This window comes from Ovis canadensis, chromosome 7 (genome assembly GCF_042477335.2).
Source record: "Ovis canadensis isolate MfBH-ARS-UI-01 breed Bighorn chromosome 7, ARS-UI_OviCan_v2, whole genome shotgun sequence".
Lineage (NCBI taxonomy): Eukaryota > Metazoa > Chordata > Mammalia > Artiodactyla > Bovidae > Ovis > Ovis canadensis.
Genome location: NC_091251.1, coordinates 85,412,986 through 85,430,759, shown reverse-complemented (window position 1 = coordinate 85,430,759; position 17,774 = coordinate 85,412,986). Strand labels below are relative to the sequence as shown.

The 17,774-nt window shown below is 38.6% G+C and overlaps 1 protein-coding gene across 1 annotated transcript in view; it reads left to right on the top strand.

The window, feature by feature from the left end:
• KCNH5 (potassium voltage-gated channel subfamily H member 5) overlaps positions 1 to 17,774 on the top strand; it is a 387,182-nt gene that overhangs the window by 280,006 nt on the left and 89,402 nt on the right. The window contains exon 9 of the mRNA XM_069596769.1: positions 1,787 to 2,039. Coding sequence (XP_069452870.1) covers positions 1,787 to 2,039 — 253 coding nt within the window. The remainder of the gene's footprint in view (positions 1 to 1,786; positions 2,040 to 17,774) is intronic.

The following is a 17,774-nucleotide window of genomic DNA, read 5'->3' as shown; positions in this document are numbered from 1 at the left end:
AATAAGTTGCCTTAGGTTACAAAGGTAAGTGGTAGATCTGTACCCAGAACTATGCCTCCTGAGGCTGATCTTTCAGGATACCTCTAGGCACTCTTCCAAGTCGCCATGGCCATTCCCTTATCATACTTTTCTCATGGTATTATAATTGTCTTTTTACCTCCCACCTCCCCCCGCTTCATCGTTAGCTCTGCCAAGGCAAAGACAGCATATTACCCTTCTAGTTCCAGGAATTTAATGCGTGGCATGCCTCACGGTAGAAGCTCAGTAAGTGCCCATTGAAAGACTAATATTTTCAGGAGTCACTGAAAACTAATATAGTAAAGAAAATATTGTATTGTTATGGAAACTAGTGATCTGGAAAGTGCCAATTGCTTCTATAGTTCTGTTAGGTGTTCCTTTTTTCAAAGATGAACTCTTTCAGGAAAATAGGAAAGCTGATCACTATTGCATATAGGAGTTCAGAAGAGTAAGAAAAAATCCGCAAAGATCCTGAAGTGATGTGACGTGGTATCACAGTATTAGGAAAGGTTGAGGGGATGGATATTGAAAGCATAATTTAATTAAGGGTCTTTACATTTACGACAGCTCATCTTCTATGCACAGAAGCAACCTGCTTTTCATGGATAGTGAACTCCAAGTGAAAGGAATATTCCAGGCCTTAGGTCATTTTTTAAAGGTTAAAATGCAATTAGCATAGGAAATAAAACTATTTTATATGAAAACATTATTTGGTATAATTTAATGAGGACAAATCAACTTAGACTTCAGCTCAAGGGATTCAAATTCTATCAAAGAAAAACATATCTGATTATTAGGAAGAGTTTACCAAGGGAGTTGGGAGGGGATTCTGAGTTTGCACATGCACCTTTCACAGGGACTGTCCTGACTTCTATAATCTTATCTTGCTCGATGATGCTCTGATGATAATGTGATTATATGTCCATTTTAATCTGGGTCTTTAATTGCCTTGTCTAAAAGCTACAGGGAATAACACTTCTGTACCTCCGTCTCTGTAAGCATGTTTCTGCCATTTGTCCCCCCTTCTAAATGGTGCTTGGAGCTTGAATTCTGCTGTTGCTCTCAGGAGTCTTTAGGAGTCAAAGACCTGAATGAGCAAGGGCTACCATACCGCCTGCAGTGCCCGCCTCTGCCAGCATGGACACTGCCAGTTTTTAAGCCTTACAGAAGGCTGATGAATACGGTTTTGCTCCCTGAACATAAATTTATTAGTAAAATAAAAATATTTCAGAGTGAAGAAAATATATGGAGAGTGGAGTTGTTATCAGCCATGTCAAGTTGCATGACATATTGCAATGATGCTTTTGTTGATTTTGTTGTCTTGCAATTGGTTAATATGAATCCACTTCCAATGTGTAGTAAGGTCCGCTATCCTGAATTTTGAGGTAGTTATGAAAATAATTATAAAGTAGCAACTAGACTGAAATGAATGTTAATGACCCATTTTATTTATTTGATGACATTGTAATACATTGTTTTCTGAGACTCTTCCCGGCCATCTTAAGACTGTCTTCGCTCCGTGATTGAGATCCATACCCACTCAGAGATTCACTACATGGTGCTGTGTTGTAATAGCCCATATGCTCATCAGCTCATCTCACTGGATTATTAGATCTTTCGGAGCAGAGCTGTGTCTCGTTACCTTTTTCCTCAATACAGCATTTTGCAGACTGTGCTATAGTCAATAAGTATTTGTCAGATTCCTTTTTGTTGGAAATAGTCTTTCTCTCTTTTTTTTTCTTACTTATTCATCTCTCACTTTCTTCAGGTCCTCTCCATCTGTCCCAAGGACATGAGAGCCGATATCTGTGTTCATCTAAACCGGAAGGTTTTTAATGAACATCCTGCTTTTCGATTGGCCAGCGATGGGTGTCTGCGAGCCTTGGCAGTAGAATTCCAAACTATTCACTGTGCTCCTGGGGACCTCATTTACCATGCTGGAGAAAGTGTGGATGCCCTCTGCTTTGTGGTGTCAGGATCCTTGGAAGTCATCCAGGATGATGAGGTGGTGGCTATTTTAGGTACTGTGAACTTTCCTAATGTAGTAGCAAACGTGTAACAGTTTTAGAGGTTTTACTTCTCAGGTTTCTTAAGAGAAATTTCCTTTGCTGGGTGACTTTGGAAATTGGGTCACTAATGAGATGATGAATCTCAGTGAAAACTAGTAATACCATTTCAGCAAAGAACATTAGTATTGGTCATAGCTTAATGGGCTGCACGAGGGTTTGATTAAACATTCTTTGGCAACAGTGCGACAATGCCTTTTAGACGAGAGGTGATCACAGCCTAGGGTGACTGAACTTCCATGTTGGTAAGTGTGAAAATGGCTTGTGAAATGATTGTCAGGTTAGTAACCTACAGTATTTGTCTCAGAGGGACAACAGAACCTTTGCAGATCAACACTTCCCTTTAGAGATGTATAAACTGAGGCTTTATACATCCAACAACAGCCAACCAGTTCAGTGGCTGGTTCAGCTAGTTACCTGAGAACTAGTACTTGAGTACAGATCATCTTTCCCCAAATCTTTCTGCTTGCTCGCAGTGGACCTAAGTAATGAGCGGAAAGTAATGAGGAGGTATTTGAATTTGACCTGTCATATTGAAATGATCACAATGCAAGTAAACTTAGGTTTTTAAAGCTGGTTCTACCCATCTATATTTATGAGTGAGGAAAATTATTCAGCTAGTAATAAATTTGTTCTAAAATTCAGAGACCTGATATAGTTGTGCTGATGAAAAAAGGCACTGACAGTACATATGAGTGAAAAAAGATTTTTAAAAATTGCATGTTTGGGGACATTTTATATTTTATCTTGGTAAAAATTGCTAAATGATATTTTAGATCATTTTCTGCTCAAATATCTGCAGCGTGAAGTCCACATAGATAAAAAAGGAAGCAATAATGAGGCCAGAGGAGAATAATTTCTTGTGTTTCTTCAAGTAAAATAAGTTAGAATCGTAGGATGTCAGCTCTCTTTTGATCACATTTTTCATGGCTTCTGCCTCATGAAAAACGAGCTCAATTTTTAAACTATTGGATTTTTTAGCTACTGAGGTCAACCTACCATAGCTTGAATGCTACTTATTCTCATAAGTAAAAGATTGATGTATTTTAGAAACTGCAAAAGCAAAATCCAGCCCCAAAATGAAGGATTGATTCAAAAAGCACAATTACCTGAAAGGGACAGAACTGAGAAACAATGATTCTTCCTAAGAAAATAGGTTCAATAAATTTGTAAGGGTTACAAAAATTAGTTCAAGGATGCAAATGACTGAATACTATTGTTTGTAAAACTTTCTTTAACTGTTGAGAAATAATATTACATTTATGCATAAATTTCTTTTAGAAGCTATTTTTATTTATTTTTTTGTTTGGTTGGAAAAATGCATGCAGCTCTTAGAATCAGCACTCTAGGTGTGTTTAATATTGCTTAGTGTGTGTTCTGCTTTGTTTCTTGGAGCATAAAGGAGTTATATAATACTTCATGAAAAGTGTACTTTTCACCAAAACAATCCTTTGTGGTAAAATGTAGCAGATACACACTACAACAATTCTTGTTTGCTTAAAGAAGATGATAAAACACAAGCCCGAAACAGGTGTATTTTTTCCTACATGTTCATGTCAATGATGGGTGGGATAGCAGACGTCAAATATAATAAAGCGAGTACTGTTGTGATCAATTTCCTAGACTGTGCACTCATTGTCATTTGTTTTGTCCCATTTTCTTCATTGCGGCTTCACCTTGCTAGTTTCTTTTCTAAAAAGATGGATTGAGAAAGCCCGGAGTGCAGTGCCTCTGGGCCAGGTCTGCTAAGCTGGAATCATTTGCTCAGTGAAACAGACAAAATGCATTTTCTTTTCATTTTAAAATAAAATGGTAGCTAGTTTTGCCCAATGACACAGTAAAAATGAACACAGGGCCTCTGGGTATTCGTCCAGTCTCATCATATATCTGTCATATTTTATTTCTTTGAATGAATGCTTTTTGTTTATCCTCTTCAAAAATCTGAACATTTCAGAGACTTTTCATCTCTTGGTTTAATGAGTTAAATTACATGCATACCTCTTTGGCAATCTTTCTTTGCTTTATTCTGTGGGTCTCTCACAAAGATTTGCTCAGCCAAAAGGCAATCAAAAAGTTTCCATTTAAAAAAAACAATTTGCCCTGAAAGTGAACTTCCAAGGAAGAGATAAGTGCGGGGGCGGGTGTGTGGGAAGGCATGACGCTGGAGAGGCTCAAAGGGTCGCCTAGGTGCCCTAGTGCTGGCCAAAGTCACATCCTCATGGTGTCTGTGATTTGGATCATCAATGACAAAATGGTTGTGGAGGAAAAGCTTTGAGAACTCTGCCTTGGTGTTGCACCTTCCACCAATCTGGCTTTATAGGAAGGCAGTCTGAGGAGATTGTGCAGAAGGAGTGTGAACTCATAGTGACTTTCTGCAGGAGACAGTGTGTGATGTCACATGTGAGAGATGTTTGCACCATATGCCCCAGGGAGTGTGTCTGCCATGGTCCAGATATGCTCTTGTGTTCATATGGCTTATAGGTTCCATCTATGAGCCTGCTGAAGCTTGTGTCTGTTGCCACCTGTGCTTCATTTAAGGGGCATGGAACCTGCCAGAAGGGTCTTTCTTAATGAACCAGCTTCTTGACTTGTAGATTGTCTCACCAGCTCTGTTGTGTGACTTCACAGTGTGGTTTCCACTGGGGATGCATGCTTTCAGACTTTTCTAAGCCAGCAATACTTTCTTTTATAATTAAAAAGGATTTTTATGTTTTATTTAACACTTAAGATGTTTAAGTGGGTCAGACAGAAACAGCATCCCCTCCCCCATCTGCATATACCTCAGAAAAATGGATTTGTCTAAGTAGATCTGATAGGAGAAATAAGTAGGCCTTGCTCTTTCTTACCCTGATTTATTTGCCAGTTGAAAAGTAGAGGTGAGGTCATTTTAAAATTAATTAAAATCTCTGAATCCAAAAACCAGATGCAGTTCATTCCCTTGGATCTTTGCCTCTCAACGGTCTCTTGGTAGCTCCATAATTCTTCAGTGTGTCAAAAGTGTTAAGGTGTTTAATGAATAAGTTCTGAAGCAGAACTAATTAATGGAAAGATAAAAATATAGTCAATAAATACCTTCTTTTTTAACATGGAGAGATGGCTTCAAGATGTTTTCTAAATAGGGCACATGAAGATAATTGCAGTTCATGTCTTTTTCTAAACTGAAAGAATTTCAGTTCTTACACCTCCACTTTTTTTCTTCTTTGACCTTCCCACTTTTTATAAAACACAAAGAATTCCAAATTAAGTTCATGATGCATACATAATATTGTATGTGCTTTAATATCTTCTTGCATTTTTGTTTTTGCCCTATAATTACTTAATGTGAACAGATTTATTGGTATGCCTAAAATAGCCAGATTACTTTTAAGTGTCTGACAAAGTATACTGTACCTTATAGAGACTATACGAATGGCATTTCCCCACTAACTTTAGACCCATCTTCTAAAATAGTTGACTTACTACATTCACATTCTGACTTTTCTCTTTTCACTGATTATTAGAATCATTAATCTAAGGCAATCTATATCTAAGTCTGTTAACTGTAACTTTAAGTTCGCAAGAGAACCATGCTTCTTTATGTAGAGTTTGAACAGAGGCTTAAATGCTGTTTTTAAGTTGGAGGGAGAAGGCATAAGAGAAGAAGAAAGAGGCAGAATTTAATGAACTTAATAATATAAAATGGCTTCCCAGGTGGCACAGTGATAAAGAATCTGCCTCCAGTACAGGAGACATAAGTTCAATCCCTGGGTGAAGAAGATCCCCTGGAGTAGTAAATGGCAACCTGACTGAAGTATCCTTGCCTGGAAAACTCCATGGACTTAGGAGCCTGCTGGTCTATAGTCCATGGAGTCCATAGAGAGTTGGGCAAGACTGAGCGCACACATACAACCCAACACAGTAATATGAAAAGTGTAATTTCTATTACCTGGGTAAAGATTCCATTTTAATTAGAGTTATAATTTAGAGTCAGTTCATCTGTTATAAATATTTTCAGTTATCAAAGAAAACATAAATTCTTCAAAGAATTTGAAAATTTCTCTTAAAGAAAAATCTACTTCTTATTTTTATCACCCCCCCCAAACAGAAACCTGAGATGTGATGACTAATATTCTTCTATTTTGAGAATCTGTGAAAATGTTACTTTAGTGTGTGGCAAAGATTTCTTCCCATATACTTGTTGAAAGTCAAGTGTTTCACACTTAAATTCTTTAGAGGGCTTTTCCCAAGCTCCAGAAAATTATTCTCTTTTGTATCCACATTTCTTTGTTTTGAAATGCTGTACTATGAACCAGGTAAGTTTGCTGTACATATTGTGATGATGATGAACTTAGTTAATTTAGACATTTTTATGAAAGTAAACCAGTTATTTGCTTTAAAAAACTCATGCCTGTCTTCTTTTAAACTTTCTAAGTAGTGAGTAAAACATTGTTTGTCTATAGCTTATATTGTACACTTTAGAGTTCCTCAGTATGTAGATTTTAAGGTAAAATATAGTCTTTATTATCTGATAATTTTAGACTTAGGGGGTTCCCTGCTGCCTCAGTAGTTAAAAAAAAAAAAAAAGGAAAAAAGTCCTCCTGCCAGTGCTGGGTACCTGGGTTTGATCTCTGGGTTGGGAAGACATCTAAGAGAAGGAAATGGCAACTCACTCCAATATTCTTGCCTAAGAAATCCCATGAACAGAGGAACCTGGTGGGCTACAGTCCATGGGGTCACCAAGAGTTGGACATGGCTTAGTGACTAAACAACAACGCAGTGTTTAGACTTAACTTCACACCCTTTCCCTACCATCCTTCAAAATTGACCTTGTTCATTCATTTTCTTGGTGTCTCTTTAACCTATACTTAATTTCCTTTCTATGGAGGGCCACCCAAGATGGACGGGTCATGGTGGAGGGTTCTGACAAAATGAGGTCCCCTGGAGAAGGGAATGGCAAACCACTTCAGTATTCTTGCCTTGAGAACCCCATGAACAGTGTGAAAAGGCAAAAAGATAGGACACTGAAAGATGAACTCCCCAGGTCGGTAGGTGCCCAATATGTTATTGGAGATCAGTGGAGAAATAACTGCAGAAAGAATGAAGAGATGGAGCCAAAGCAAAAACAACAACAACCAGGTGTGGTTGTGACTGGTGATGGAAGCAAGGTCTGATGCTGTAAAGAGCAATATTGCACAGGAACCTGGAATGTTAGGTCCATGAATCAAGGCAAATTGGAAGCGGTCAAACGAGATGGCAAGAGTGAATGTCAACATTTTAGGAATCAGTGAATTAAAATGAACTGGAATGGGTAAATTTAACTCAGATGACCATTATATCTACTACTGTGGGCAAGAATCCCTTAGAAGAAATGGAGTAGCCGTCATAGTGAACAAAAAGTCTATAAATGCAGTACTTGGGTGCAATCTCAAAAATGACAGAATGATCTCTGTTAGTTTCCAAGGCAAACCGTTCAATATCACAGTAATCCAAGTCTATGACCCAACTAGTAATGCTGAAGAAGCTGAAGCTGAATGGTTCTATGAAGACCTACAAGACTTTCTAGAACTAACACCCAAAAAAGATATCCTTTTCATTATAGGGGACTAGAATGCAAAAGTAGGAAGTCAAGAAACACCTGGCCTAACAGGCAAATTTGAACTTTGAGTACAGAATGAAGCAGGGCAAAGGCTAATAGAGTTTTGCCAAGAGAACACACTGGTAATAGCAAACACCCTCTTCCAACAACACAAGAGAAGGCTCTACACATGAACATCACCAGATGGTCAACACTGAAATCAGATTAATTATATTCTTCGCAGCCAAAGATGGAGAAGCTCTATACAGTCAAGAAAAACAAGACCAGGAGCAGACTGTGGCTCAGATCATGAACTCCTTATTGCCAAATTCAGACTTAAATTGAAGAAAGTATGGAACACCACCAGACCATTCAAGTATGACCTAAATTAAATCCCTAACAATTATACAATGGAAGTGAGAAATAGATTTAAGGGACTAGATCTGATATACAGAGTGCCTGATGAACTATGGGCAGAGGCTTGTGACATTGTACAGGAGACAGGGATCAAGACCATCCCCAAAGAAATGCAAAAAAGCAAAATGGCAGTGTGAGGAGGCCTTATAAATAGCTGTGAAAAGAAGGGAAGTAAAAAGCAAAGGAAGAGAGGAAAGATATACCCATTTGAATGCAGAGTTCCAAAGAATAGCAAGGAGAGATAAGAAAGCCTTCCTCAGTGATCAGTGTAAAGAAATAGAGGAAAACAATAGAATGGGGAAGACTAGAGATCTCTTCAAGAAAATTAGAGATACCAAGGAAGCATTTCATGTAAAGATAGGCTCAATAAAGGACAGAAATGGTCTGGACCTAACAGAAGCAGAAGATATTAAGAAGAGCTGGCAAGAATACACAGAACTGTACAAAAAAGATCTTCATGACCCAGATAATCACGATGGTGTGATCACTCACCTAGAGCCAGATATCCTGGAATGTGAAGTTAAGTAGGCCTTAGAAAGCATCACTTTGAACAAAGCTAGTGGAAGTGATGGAATTCCAGTTGAGCTATTTCAAATCCTAAAAGATGATGCTGTGAAAGTGCTACACACAATATGTCAGCAAATTTGGACAATTCAGCAGTGGCCACAGGACTGAAAAAGGTCAGTTTTCATTCCAATTCCATAGAAAGACAATGCCAAATAATGCTCAAACTACCACACAATTGCACTCATCTCACATGCTGGTAAAGGAATGCTCAAAATTCTCTAAGCCAGGCTTCAACAATATGTGACCCATGAACTTCCATGTGTACAAGCTGGTTTTAGAAAAGGCAGAGGAACCAGAGATCAAATTGCCAACATCTGCTGGATCATCAAAAAAAGCATGAGAGATCAGAAAAACATCTATTTCTGCTTTATTGACTATGCCAAAGCCTTTGACTGTGTGGATCACAACAAACTGTGGAAAATTCTGAACGAGATGGGAATACCAGACCACCTGACCTGCCTTTGAGAAACCTATATGCAGGTCAGGAAGCAACAGTTAAAACTGGACATGGAACAACAGACTGGTTCCAAATAAGAAAAGGAGTACCTCAAGACTGTATACTGTCACCGTGCTTATTTGACTTATATGCAGAGTACATCATGAGAAATGCTGGGCTGGAGAAAGCACAAGCTGGAATCAAGATTGCTGGGAGAAATATCAATAACCTCAGATATGCAGATGACACCACCCTTATGGCAGGAAGTGAAGAGGAACTAAAAAGCTTCTAATGAAAGTGAAAGAAGAGAGTGAAAAAATTGCCTTAAAACTGGATGTTCAGAAATCTAAGATCATGGCATCTTGTTCCATCACTTCATGGCAAATAGATGGAGAAACAGTGGAAACAGTGGCAGACTTTATTTTTTGGACTCCAAAATCACTGCATCTGGTGACTGCAGTCATGAAATTAAAAGATGCTTACTCCTTGGGAGAAAAGTTATGCCCAACCTAGACAGCATCTTAAAAAGCAGAGATGTTACTTTGCCAACAAAGGTCGGTTTTTGCAGTAGTCATGTATGGATGTGAGATTTGGACTAAGAAAGAATTGATGCTTTTGAACTGTGGTGTTGGAGAAGACTCTTGAGAGTCTCTTGGACTGCAAGGAGATCCAACCAGTCCATGCTAAAGGAAATCAGTCCTGGGTGGTCATTGGAAGGACTGATGTTGAAGCTGAAAGTCCACTACTTTGGCCACCTGTTGGGAAGAGGTGACTCATTTGAAAAGACCCTGATGCTGGAAAAGATTGATTGCAGGAGGAGAATGGGATGACAGAGGATGAGATGGTTGGATGGCATCACTGACTCAATGGACTTGAATTTGAGTAAACTTTGGGAGTTGGTGATGGACAGGGAGGCCTGGTGTGCTGCAGTCCCTGCGTTCGCAAAAAGTCAGACATGACTGAGCAACTGAACTGAACTGCACTGCTCTTGGAAGAAAAGCTGTGACTAACCTCAAGAGCAGATTACAAAGTAGACACATTACTTTGCCAACAAAGGTCCATCTAGTCAAAGCTATGGGTTTTCCAGTAGTCATGTATGGATGTGAGAGCTGGACTGTAAAGAAAGCTGTCACTGAAGAATTGATGCTTTTGAACTGTGGTGTTTGGAAAAGACTCTTGAGGGTTCTTTAGACTGCAAATTCAAAGCAGTCAATCTTAAAAGGAAATCAGTCCTGAATATTCATTGGAAAGACTGATGTTGAAGCTGAAGCTCCAATACTTTGGCCGCCTGATACGAAGAACTGACTCATTTGAAAAGACCCTGACACTGGGAAAGACTGAAGGCAGGAGGAGTAGGGGACATCAGAGGATGAGAAGGTTGTATGACATCACTGATTCAATGGGCATGAGTTTGATTCAGCTCCAGGAGTTGGTGATGGACAGGGAAGCCTGGCTTGCTGCAATCCATGGGGTTGCAGATTCACACATGACTGAGCGACTGAACTGAACTGAATGTCCTTTCCCATGACCACTGCTCTTAAAATTTTGGTTCTGGGTCATGGCTACCATCTGCAAGGCCTATCTACTTGCTGTCTGTTGTCAACTTGAACCTCCAATTCGATGTTATGCTGCCATCAGAATAATTTTTCTAAAATATAGAATATCTTTTTAGTCTCTTAGTTAGGATTGGCTTTTTAGCCCCTTCAGGATAAAAACATGACTTTTAGCCTGGACTGTGAGGCCTTTTAGGTTCAGGTCTGCCCTGCTTTCCAGCCTGATTTGTGCCATTCCCTATTCCTGCTCTCTTTTCACCATATTGAATTACAGAAAATTTTCTGAGCACCAAGTTCTCTCTTCCTGGCAAGCTATTGCATACACTGCTTCTTTGATTAAAACATCTTTTCTCCTCTTTTTGTCTGACTCTTGCTTCTTCATCTTCTTTTACCCTGTCCCTTTTTACCCTGGTCTGAACTAAGTACCTCTAATCTGGGCTTCCATTACATGCCTACACAGGGTTCTTCATCTGTCTTTTACTTTTATTCTTCTACTGTGTTGTGAGTACTTGAAAGGTATTACTCATTTTTGTCTCTCTGTCATCTGTGATAAGGTGAAGTTGCTCAGTCTTGTCTGACTTTTCGCAACCCTATGGACTGTAGCATACCAGGCTCCTCCATCCATGAAATTTTCCAGGCAAGAGTTCTGGAGTGGGTTGCCATTTCCTTCTCCAGGGGATCTTCCTGACCCAGGGATAGAACCCAGGTCTCCTGCATTGCAGGTAGACGCTTTACCATCTGAGCCACCAGGGAATCTGTGATAAGGACCTCTTTAATAGGTTCTCAGTAAAGGTTAAGAGAAGGCAATGGCAACCCACTCCAGTACTCTTGGAAAATCCCATGGATGGAGAAGCCTGGTGGGCTGCAGTCCATGGGTTCGCTGAGCCAGACATGACTGAGCGACTTCACTTTCCCTTTTCACTTTCACGCACTGGAGAAGGAAATGGCAACCCACTCCAGTGTTCTTTCCTGGAGAATCCCAGGGATGGGGGAGCCTGGTGGGCTGCCATCTCTGGGGTCGCACAGAGTCAGACACGACTGAAGTGACTTAGCAGCAGCAGCAGCAGCAGTCAGGGTTCAATGAGCCAAATTATTCAGCACTTTGTTTTGCCAATAAGTTGTTTTTACAGCTGTTTTAGTTCTTGTGTTGTATTCTGTTGCCATTTTCTTTGTTTTATCTTAAGATACTGACTACCCTCTGTTTCTCTTTCATCTATGTGGTTTTTGTAAAATGTGTTTCTCTAGGATCCTAGCTTTAGCATAGATCTAATACAAACAGAGAAAACACTTTCCTACTGTTAGCTGGGCAATTTGAACATGGAGAATAAGAAGGGATAAATGCTAAATATCTCAGGCCACTAAAAACTCTTTACGAAAACACCGTTTCTTTGTTCTCCATTAGCAACTCCCAGTATTGAGAAAGAATTGAACTTACATTCTGGTTGTTTGCCATGGTAGAAAATTTTTTTTCTTTGGAAGGGAATTTGGCTTTAATTCATGAAATTGCCATTACTTTTACCATCAACTGGAATGGATAGATCTACAAATTATTATTTATTGGAATATCAATGCTTTAGGGTTAAAAGGGACTTATAGAAAGAAACATCTTATCTCTAGTTAGTAATTGAGCATGCCCATGCTTAAGTACAATTTAAACTCCTAGATATGTTTGGATTTTAAGATTTCCTATCACAACTTTTAAAGTATATTTTTGAGAAATATAGTCTAGACCCCTAGACTCCTTTGAAAATCTGGTTTAAATACTAATAGTTGTTAAATATTCACTATCTTATAGATATTATTACATCAAATTCTCTAATTTATCTGTGAAAAAGTGTTTAGTATAGTCATCTTGTTAGTTGCTCAGTTGTGTCTGATTCTTTGTGACCCCCATACACATAGCCCACCAGGCACTTCTGTCCATGAAATTCTCCAGGGAAGAATATTGGAGTAAGTTGCCATTCCCTTCTCCAAGGAGCCTTCCTGACCCAGGTATCAAACCAAGGTCACCTCCTGCATTGCAGGCAGATTCTTTACCATCTGAGCCCTCGGGAATTCATCTTACAGATGAAGAAGCCAGTGCTCTGCAGTGTCAGTGAGTCACCCTAGGTCACACCTAGAAAATGAATGGTGGGTGTAGGATTTGAACCCAGATTTGTCTGACTCCATGTCCATTCTCTTAACTATCACATTTCAAATGTGATGCTTTCTTTATCAGGAATTTTAAAATAGAATTTGAAATTTTGGTTTAATCTTGACAAAAATTAGAGTGCTGAATATTAACTTCACCGCTTTGTTCCCTTTTACTAAAAATATTTCTTTTCTGGGACTTCTCTCAAGGTCCAGTGGTTAAGATTCTGCTCTTCCATTCAGGGGCCATGGGTTTGATCCATTGTTGAGGAACTAAGATCCCACATGCCACACAGCCAAAAATAAGCTTTTCTTCTAACAATGCTATTAAATACCGTACCAGTAATTAACACAAAATCGTAAATTAACTATTTACAATTAAATAAATTGATTAATAAATTAAATAAATTAAATTTATTAATAATTTAATTTATAAATTAAATAAATCAATTGTTTAATTGTGAATCAATGAAAAATGAATCATATCTTAAAAAAAGTACCATAAAAAGTAAAGTATAAAAGGGCTTCCCTGGTGGCTCAGAGGGTAAAGCATCTGCCTGCAATGCAGGAGACCTGGGTTCTATCCCTGGGTCAGGAAGATCCCCTGTAGAAGGAGATGGCAACCCACTCCAGTATTCTTGCCTGGAGAATCCCATGGACGGAGGAACCTGGTAGGCTATATATAGTCCATGGTGTCACAAAGAGTCTGACACAACTGAGTGACTCCACTTTACAGTTTTTTTTTTTTTTTTTTTTTTTACCCAAGTGTAAGATGGTTAATCAGCTACTAAATGTCTACAGATATGGCCCTGCTCCAAGTGACTAGTTTACCCCATAAAGGTGTGTAGGTCTGGGGAGAACTGACATGAGCCCTCAGAACATAAGATGAGGATATTAAGTTCTGTCTTTCATGTGGGTATTGGAAAATTTCAGAGTCCATCTAGTTGGTAGGTATGAATGTGGTGGATGCATCACGATTGCAAGAATGCCTACAAATCTTTTCAGTTTCTTCCATGAAGACGTGGAGTCTATTTTTCCACTCCTTGAGTTTGTACTGGTCTTGTGACTTGTCTCAGTTCCTATGCTTAAACCTCCAATCTTCCCTTAAGTGCTAACAGTTCCTGGATAGAGTTGGAAGGCTTGTCTTGCTTTTCTCATTGCTCTTCTGTTTTTCTGAAGTCATGGCATCCATGTTTAGAAAGCTTCATCTTTATTTTTCTAGATTTCTTATACCTACCTACATACCAGTGTCTTGCTCCCACTATGCTTCTCTACTCTGCCTTCCCTTAGTCAAGCCCATTATTTCATATTTTCTCAAAAAGTATCAAGTGTGCTTTAGCCTTTAAGAAATTGAAAGTTTAACTAATTACAAGTTTAATAAGTTGGTTTTGTTTTGTCACTGAGAAGGTCAAAGCTAGTAAATTGTAGGTGTTGGTTGACTTGCTCTGTGAATGCCATTGAGAAGTCAGTCTTCTTTTGGTATATGGAGGTGGAGGTGTTACTGAGTAGGTGCACATCAAAACTACTAGAATTTTTTAATTTGTAAACTAAAAAACAGGTTCATAAAGTATAACAATATAAACATATAACCTAATGAAGCTCTGTAGTTCAAAGATCCTGTGACTGTCTCACAGGTCAAGCGAAAGACCTTGTACAATCTCCATCCACCTGGGAGAAGTTACACCTTGTGATCCATTCTAAACACCAAGTTTAATTCACCTGCTTCTGAATTTGATCTATCATTTAAATCTACAAGTTCCTCCTTTACCCCTTTCTTTTCTTTATAATTATTTGCTGAAGACCCTGAGCCCTTTGTCCTGCAGAGTTCCCAGTCTGGACTCTGCTGATTGCATCCTGACTGTCATTTAGCAGGTTTCTCCATCCTCTCTATTTCCTGTCAACTAGCGGCTGGATCCAGAGCCCTGATCAGACTCAGGTTCAATCCCTTTGCAAGATTATAAGTGGGTCTGTGTTCCTTCATCAGATGACACGTATTTTTGTCTTTAGCTGTATTTTTGTTTTGTTAGCAACTGTCACGGAGGAGCCTGGAAGGCTGCAGTCCATGGGGTCGCTGTGGGTTGGACACGACTGAGCGACTTCACTTTCACTTTTCACTTTGATGCAGTAGAGAAGGAAATGGCAACCCACTCCAGTGTTCTTGCCTGGAGAATCCCAGGGATGGGGGAGCTGGTGGGCTGCCGTCCATGGGGTTGCACAGAGTCGGACATGACTGAAATGACTTAGCAGCAGCAGCAGCAACTGTCACTACTCAATACCTAGCTCCATTAACTCATTGGGAGTTGCAAAAGGGAATTATTCTAGTTTATATTTTTGTTTTTGATTGGAATGCTTTTATAGAGAGTTACCTCTCAACTACTATTTGGTTACCCAGTATGCAGTTCACAGGAGAAGGAAATGGCAACCCACTCCAGTATTCTTGCCTGGAGAATCCTAGGGACAGAGGAGGCTGGTGTGCTGCCGTTTATGGCAGAGTCAGACACGACTGAAGCGACTTAGCAGCCGCATGCAGTTCACATAGGAGTGACTGTGCATATACTTAATACTTTTCCATTATTTACCAGCTTTTAAGATAGCCAGTTGGTTTCTTGTCCTTTAAGGGTACCTAGATAGTTCCTTAAAAATATCTTTATGGACTAATGAATTTAAACAAATGAATTTTAGTGCATTACAATTTTGACCACTGTTGAAATGCCAGTGTCCTGTCTTTGCCAAGTTAGAGCCCCTTCAAGTTGGCTCCTATGTCTTTTTGATACAGTAGTCTTTGATGACTTCATTGCTATGCAGTATGAGCAGATCCTCATCCTGTATAAATCTGCCTCACACCTGATGCATTTCTCCAAGAAGCTTGAAATCATTTTTTGTAAAATTTATTTCACAGTTTTGGTCCTACAGATATTCACAGCTACTAAGTCAGTCATTGTTTCTTGGTCCATTTAATAAATAAAATGAGGAGAAAGACGTATCTGTGTCTGTGTCTCTGTATATATGTGTATATACACCCATATATATAGATAGATAAATAAAAATAAAATTTCTAACGAGTTAATACAGATTATATTTAGCTAAAATTCAGTATAGTAGGGCTTTATTTATTCACTTCTGTATTACATCTTCAACTACTTCTTCCATATTAAGAATGCTGGGGATGATCAAATTAAAGTATTGCATAAATGCTCAGTTGCTTTATGTGACATTACAAATATAGCAACCTCAGAATAACAATACTAATACCATTACCACCAGTATAATTACTGAAAATACATATAAAGATTTTTGCATATGCTTGTTTTCCCATTCTTCCCCATCCGTGATTATTTTTAGCAGCTGTACTAGCTCTATATTTTCAGAGCCTATAGCATAGCATACTGTACCCTTTCCCTTTAACCTTTGTTTAGTCTTAATTCTGCAAGTAACTATATAGTTAGGGCTACCACTAGTCTGTATCAGTGTCTCTCTAGGTAATTTAGTTGTCTAAAGGATATTCACTAATCTTGGGAAAAATCAATGGGAGCAAAATCCCTGAGCTCTTGAAAATCAGTTTTGCTTGGTATGGAATTCTTGGTTCATATTTCTTCCTAGACTATTTTAAATATGTTACTCCCTCGATCTCACTCGAATCAATAGACAAATCATGGAGCTTTTGTTTTCTACTATCATGCCCTTTGTATCTTTCTTTCCTCTTTAATCTTGTCACTGTCTTAACTTGTGATGAGTGGTTGTGAGGCAAGGTGAAGTCACATGTCTGTAATCTCTGAAATATCATATGGTTGTCTCTCAGTGATGTAACAGTACTTCCTTTGACACTCTTCATACCATCACTAAAGCACCGAATAGGCCATGACTGTCTTTACTTGAAACAGTTCTGGTGGTTCTGTCTTTCGAACAGGATGAAGCAAACTGTTGCACAGCACTAAAGTTTCTCCCTCTTGGATGCTCTTTTTTTCCTCTAGACGTGGCCTTCTCTCTACATCCCATAGGGTTCTAGTATTGGGGTAACCCTGCTCATCATGCCCTGGGAAAATCATGTTCATGCTGCTCTTGTACAAAAAAAATACTGCTCTTCTCTCAAAGACTCCACTTTGGTTAAACTCACACACTATTTTACTTGTGAGGTCTTAACGAAACTCCCTTGAATTACAAATAAACATTTTCTCTTATGTACTTTGTCATTCCTGATCCTACAGTACTTATAATTTTTGGACATGTCTCTTGTATTATATACTTAAAAATTCTTGAGAGCAGGATTTCTATTTTCTGCATGTCTTTTCCCCCACAGTATAAAACGCATTTTCTAGCTTAAGTGTAGTGCTAGAGTTAGGGTTAGGATGCTGGCTGCATTCATTGAGTGGGGTGAAGTGGACAGCCATCATTTCTCCCATTTGACAGGTGTGAAAGTAGTATGAAATTATAATAAGTCTCAACTCTGAATGCTTTTTTTGAAAGAGAAAATAGAATTTTAAGACTCAACTACTTTTTAATTTAGTCTCTTTCTTAGACTTTAAAAAAAATAATATGCTACTAACTTTCTTGATTTGGACACATGTTCGGATTTCTGTATATAACCAATTTGTTCTTAATACTAATAGTGCCAAATTCAGGATTTTCAGCCTGCTTATTACCACATCTTCTACCTTCACAAAGGTAGCTGCCATTGTCCTTCACGTATTCATCAGAATACTTTGTTTTTATACATCCACTTAATGAGAACTATTTGGCTCAATCTTTGTGCATGTCAATAAAAATTCGTAAGCTAAATCAGTAATTTTTTAGGTAGATAAGAATTATTTGCTTCTCTCAAGGTGTCAGATTTGCATCTGTTATAATTTTTCAACAAGATGACTTTGAAGATCAATCACTAAAGACTGGCAGGCATCAGTTCTAAATGTTTCAAAAACTCTATTCTAACACACCTATATAATCTCTAAGTTTTAGTGCTCATCATGTTCTTTTCCTTCAAAATATTACTTTATGACATTTGCTGTTTATAAAGTCAAAGTCAATTTAAAATCACA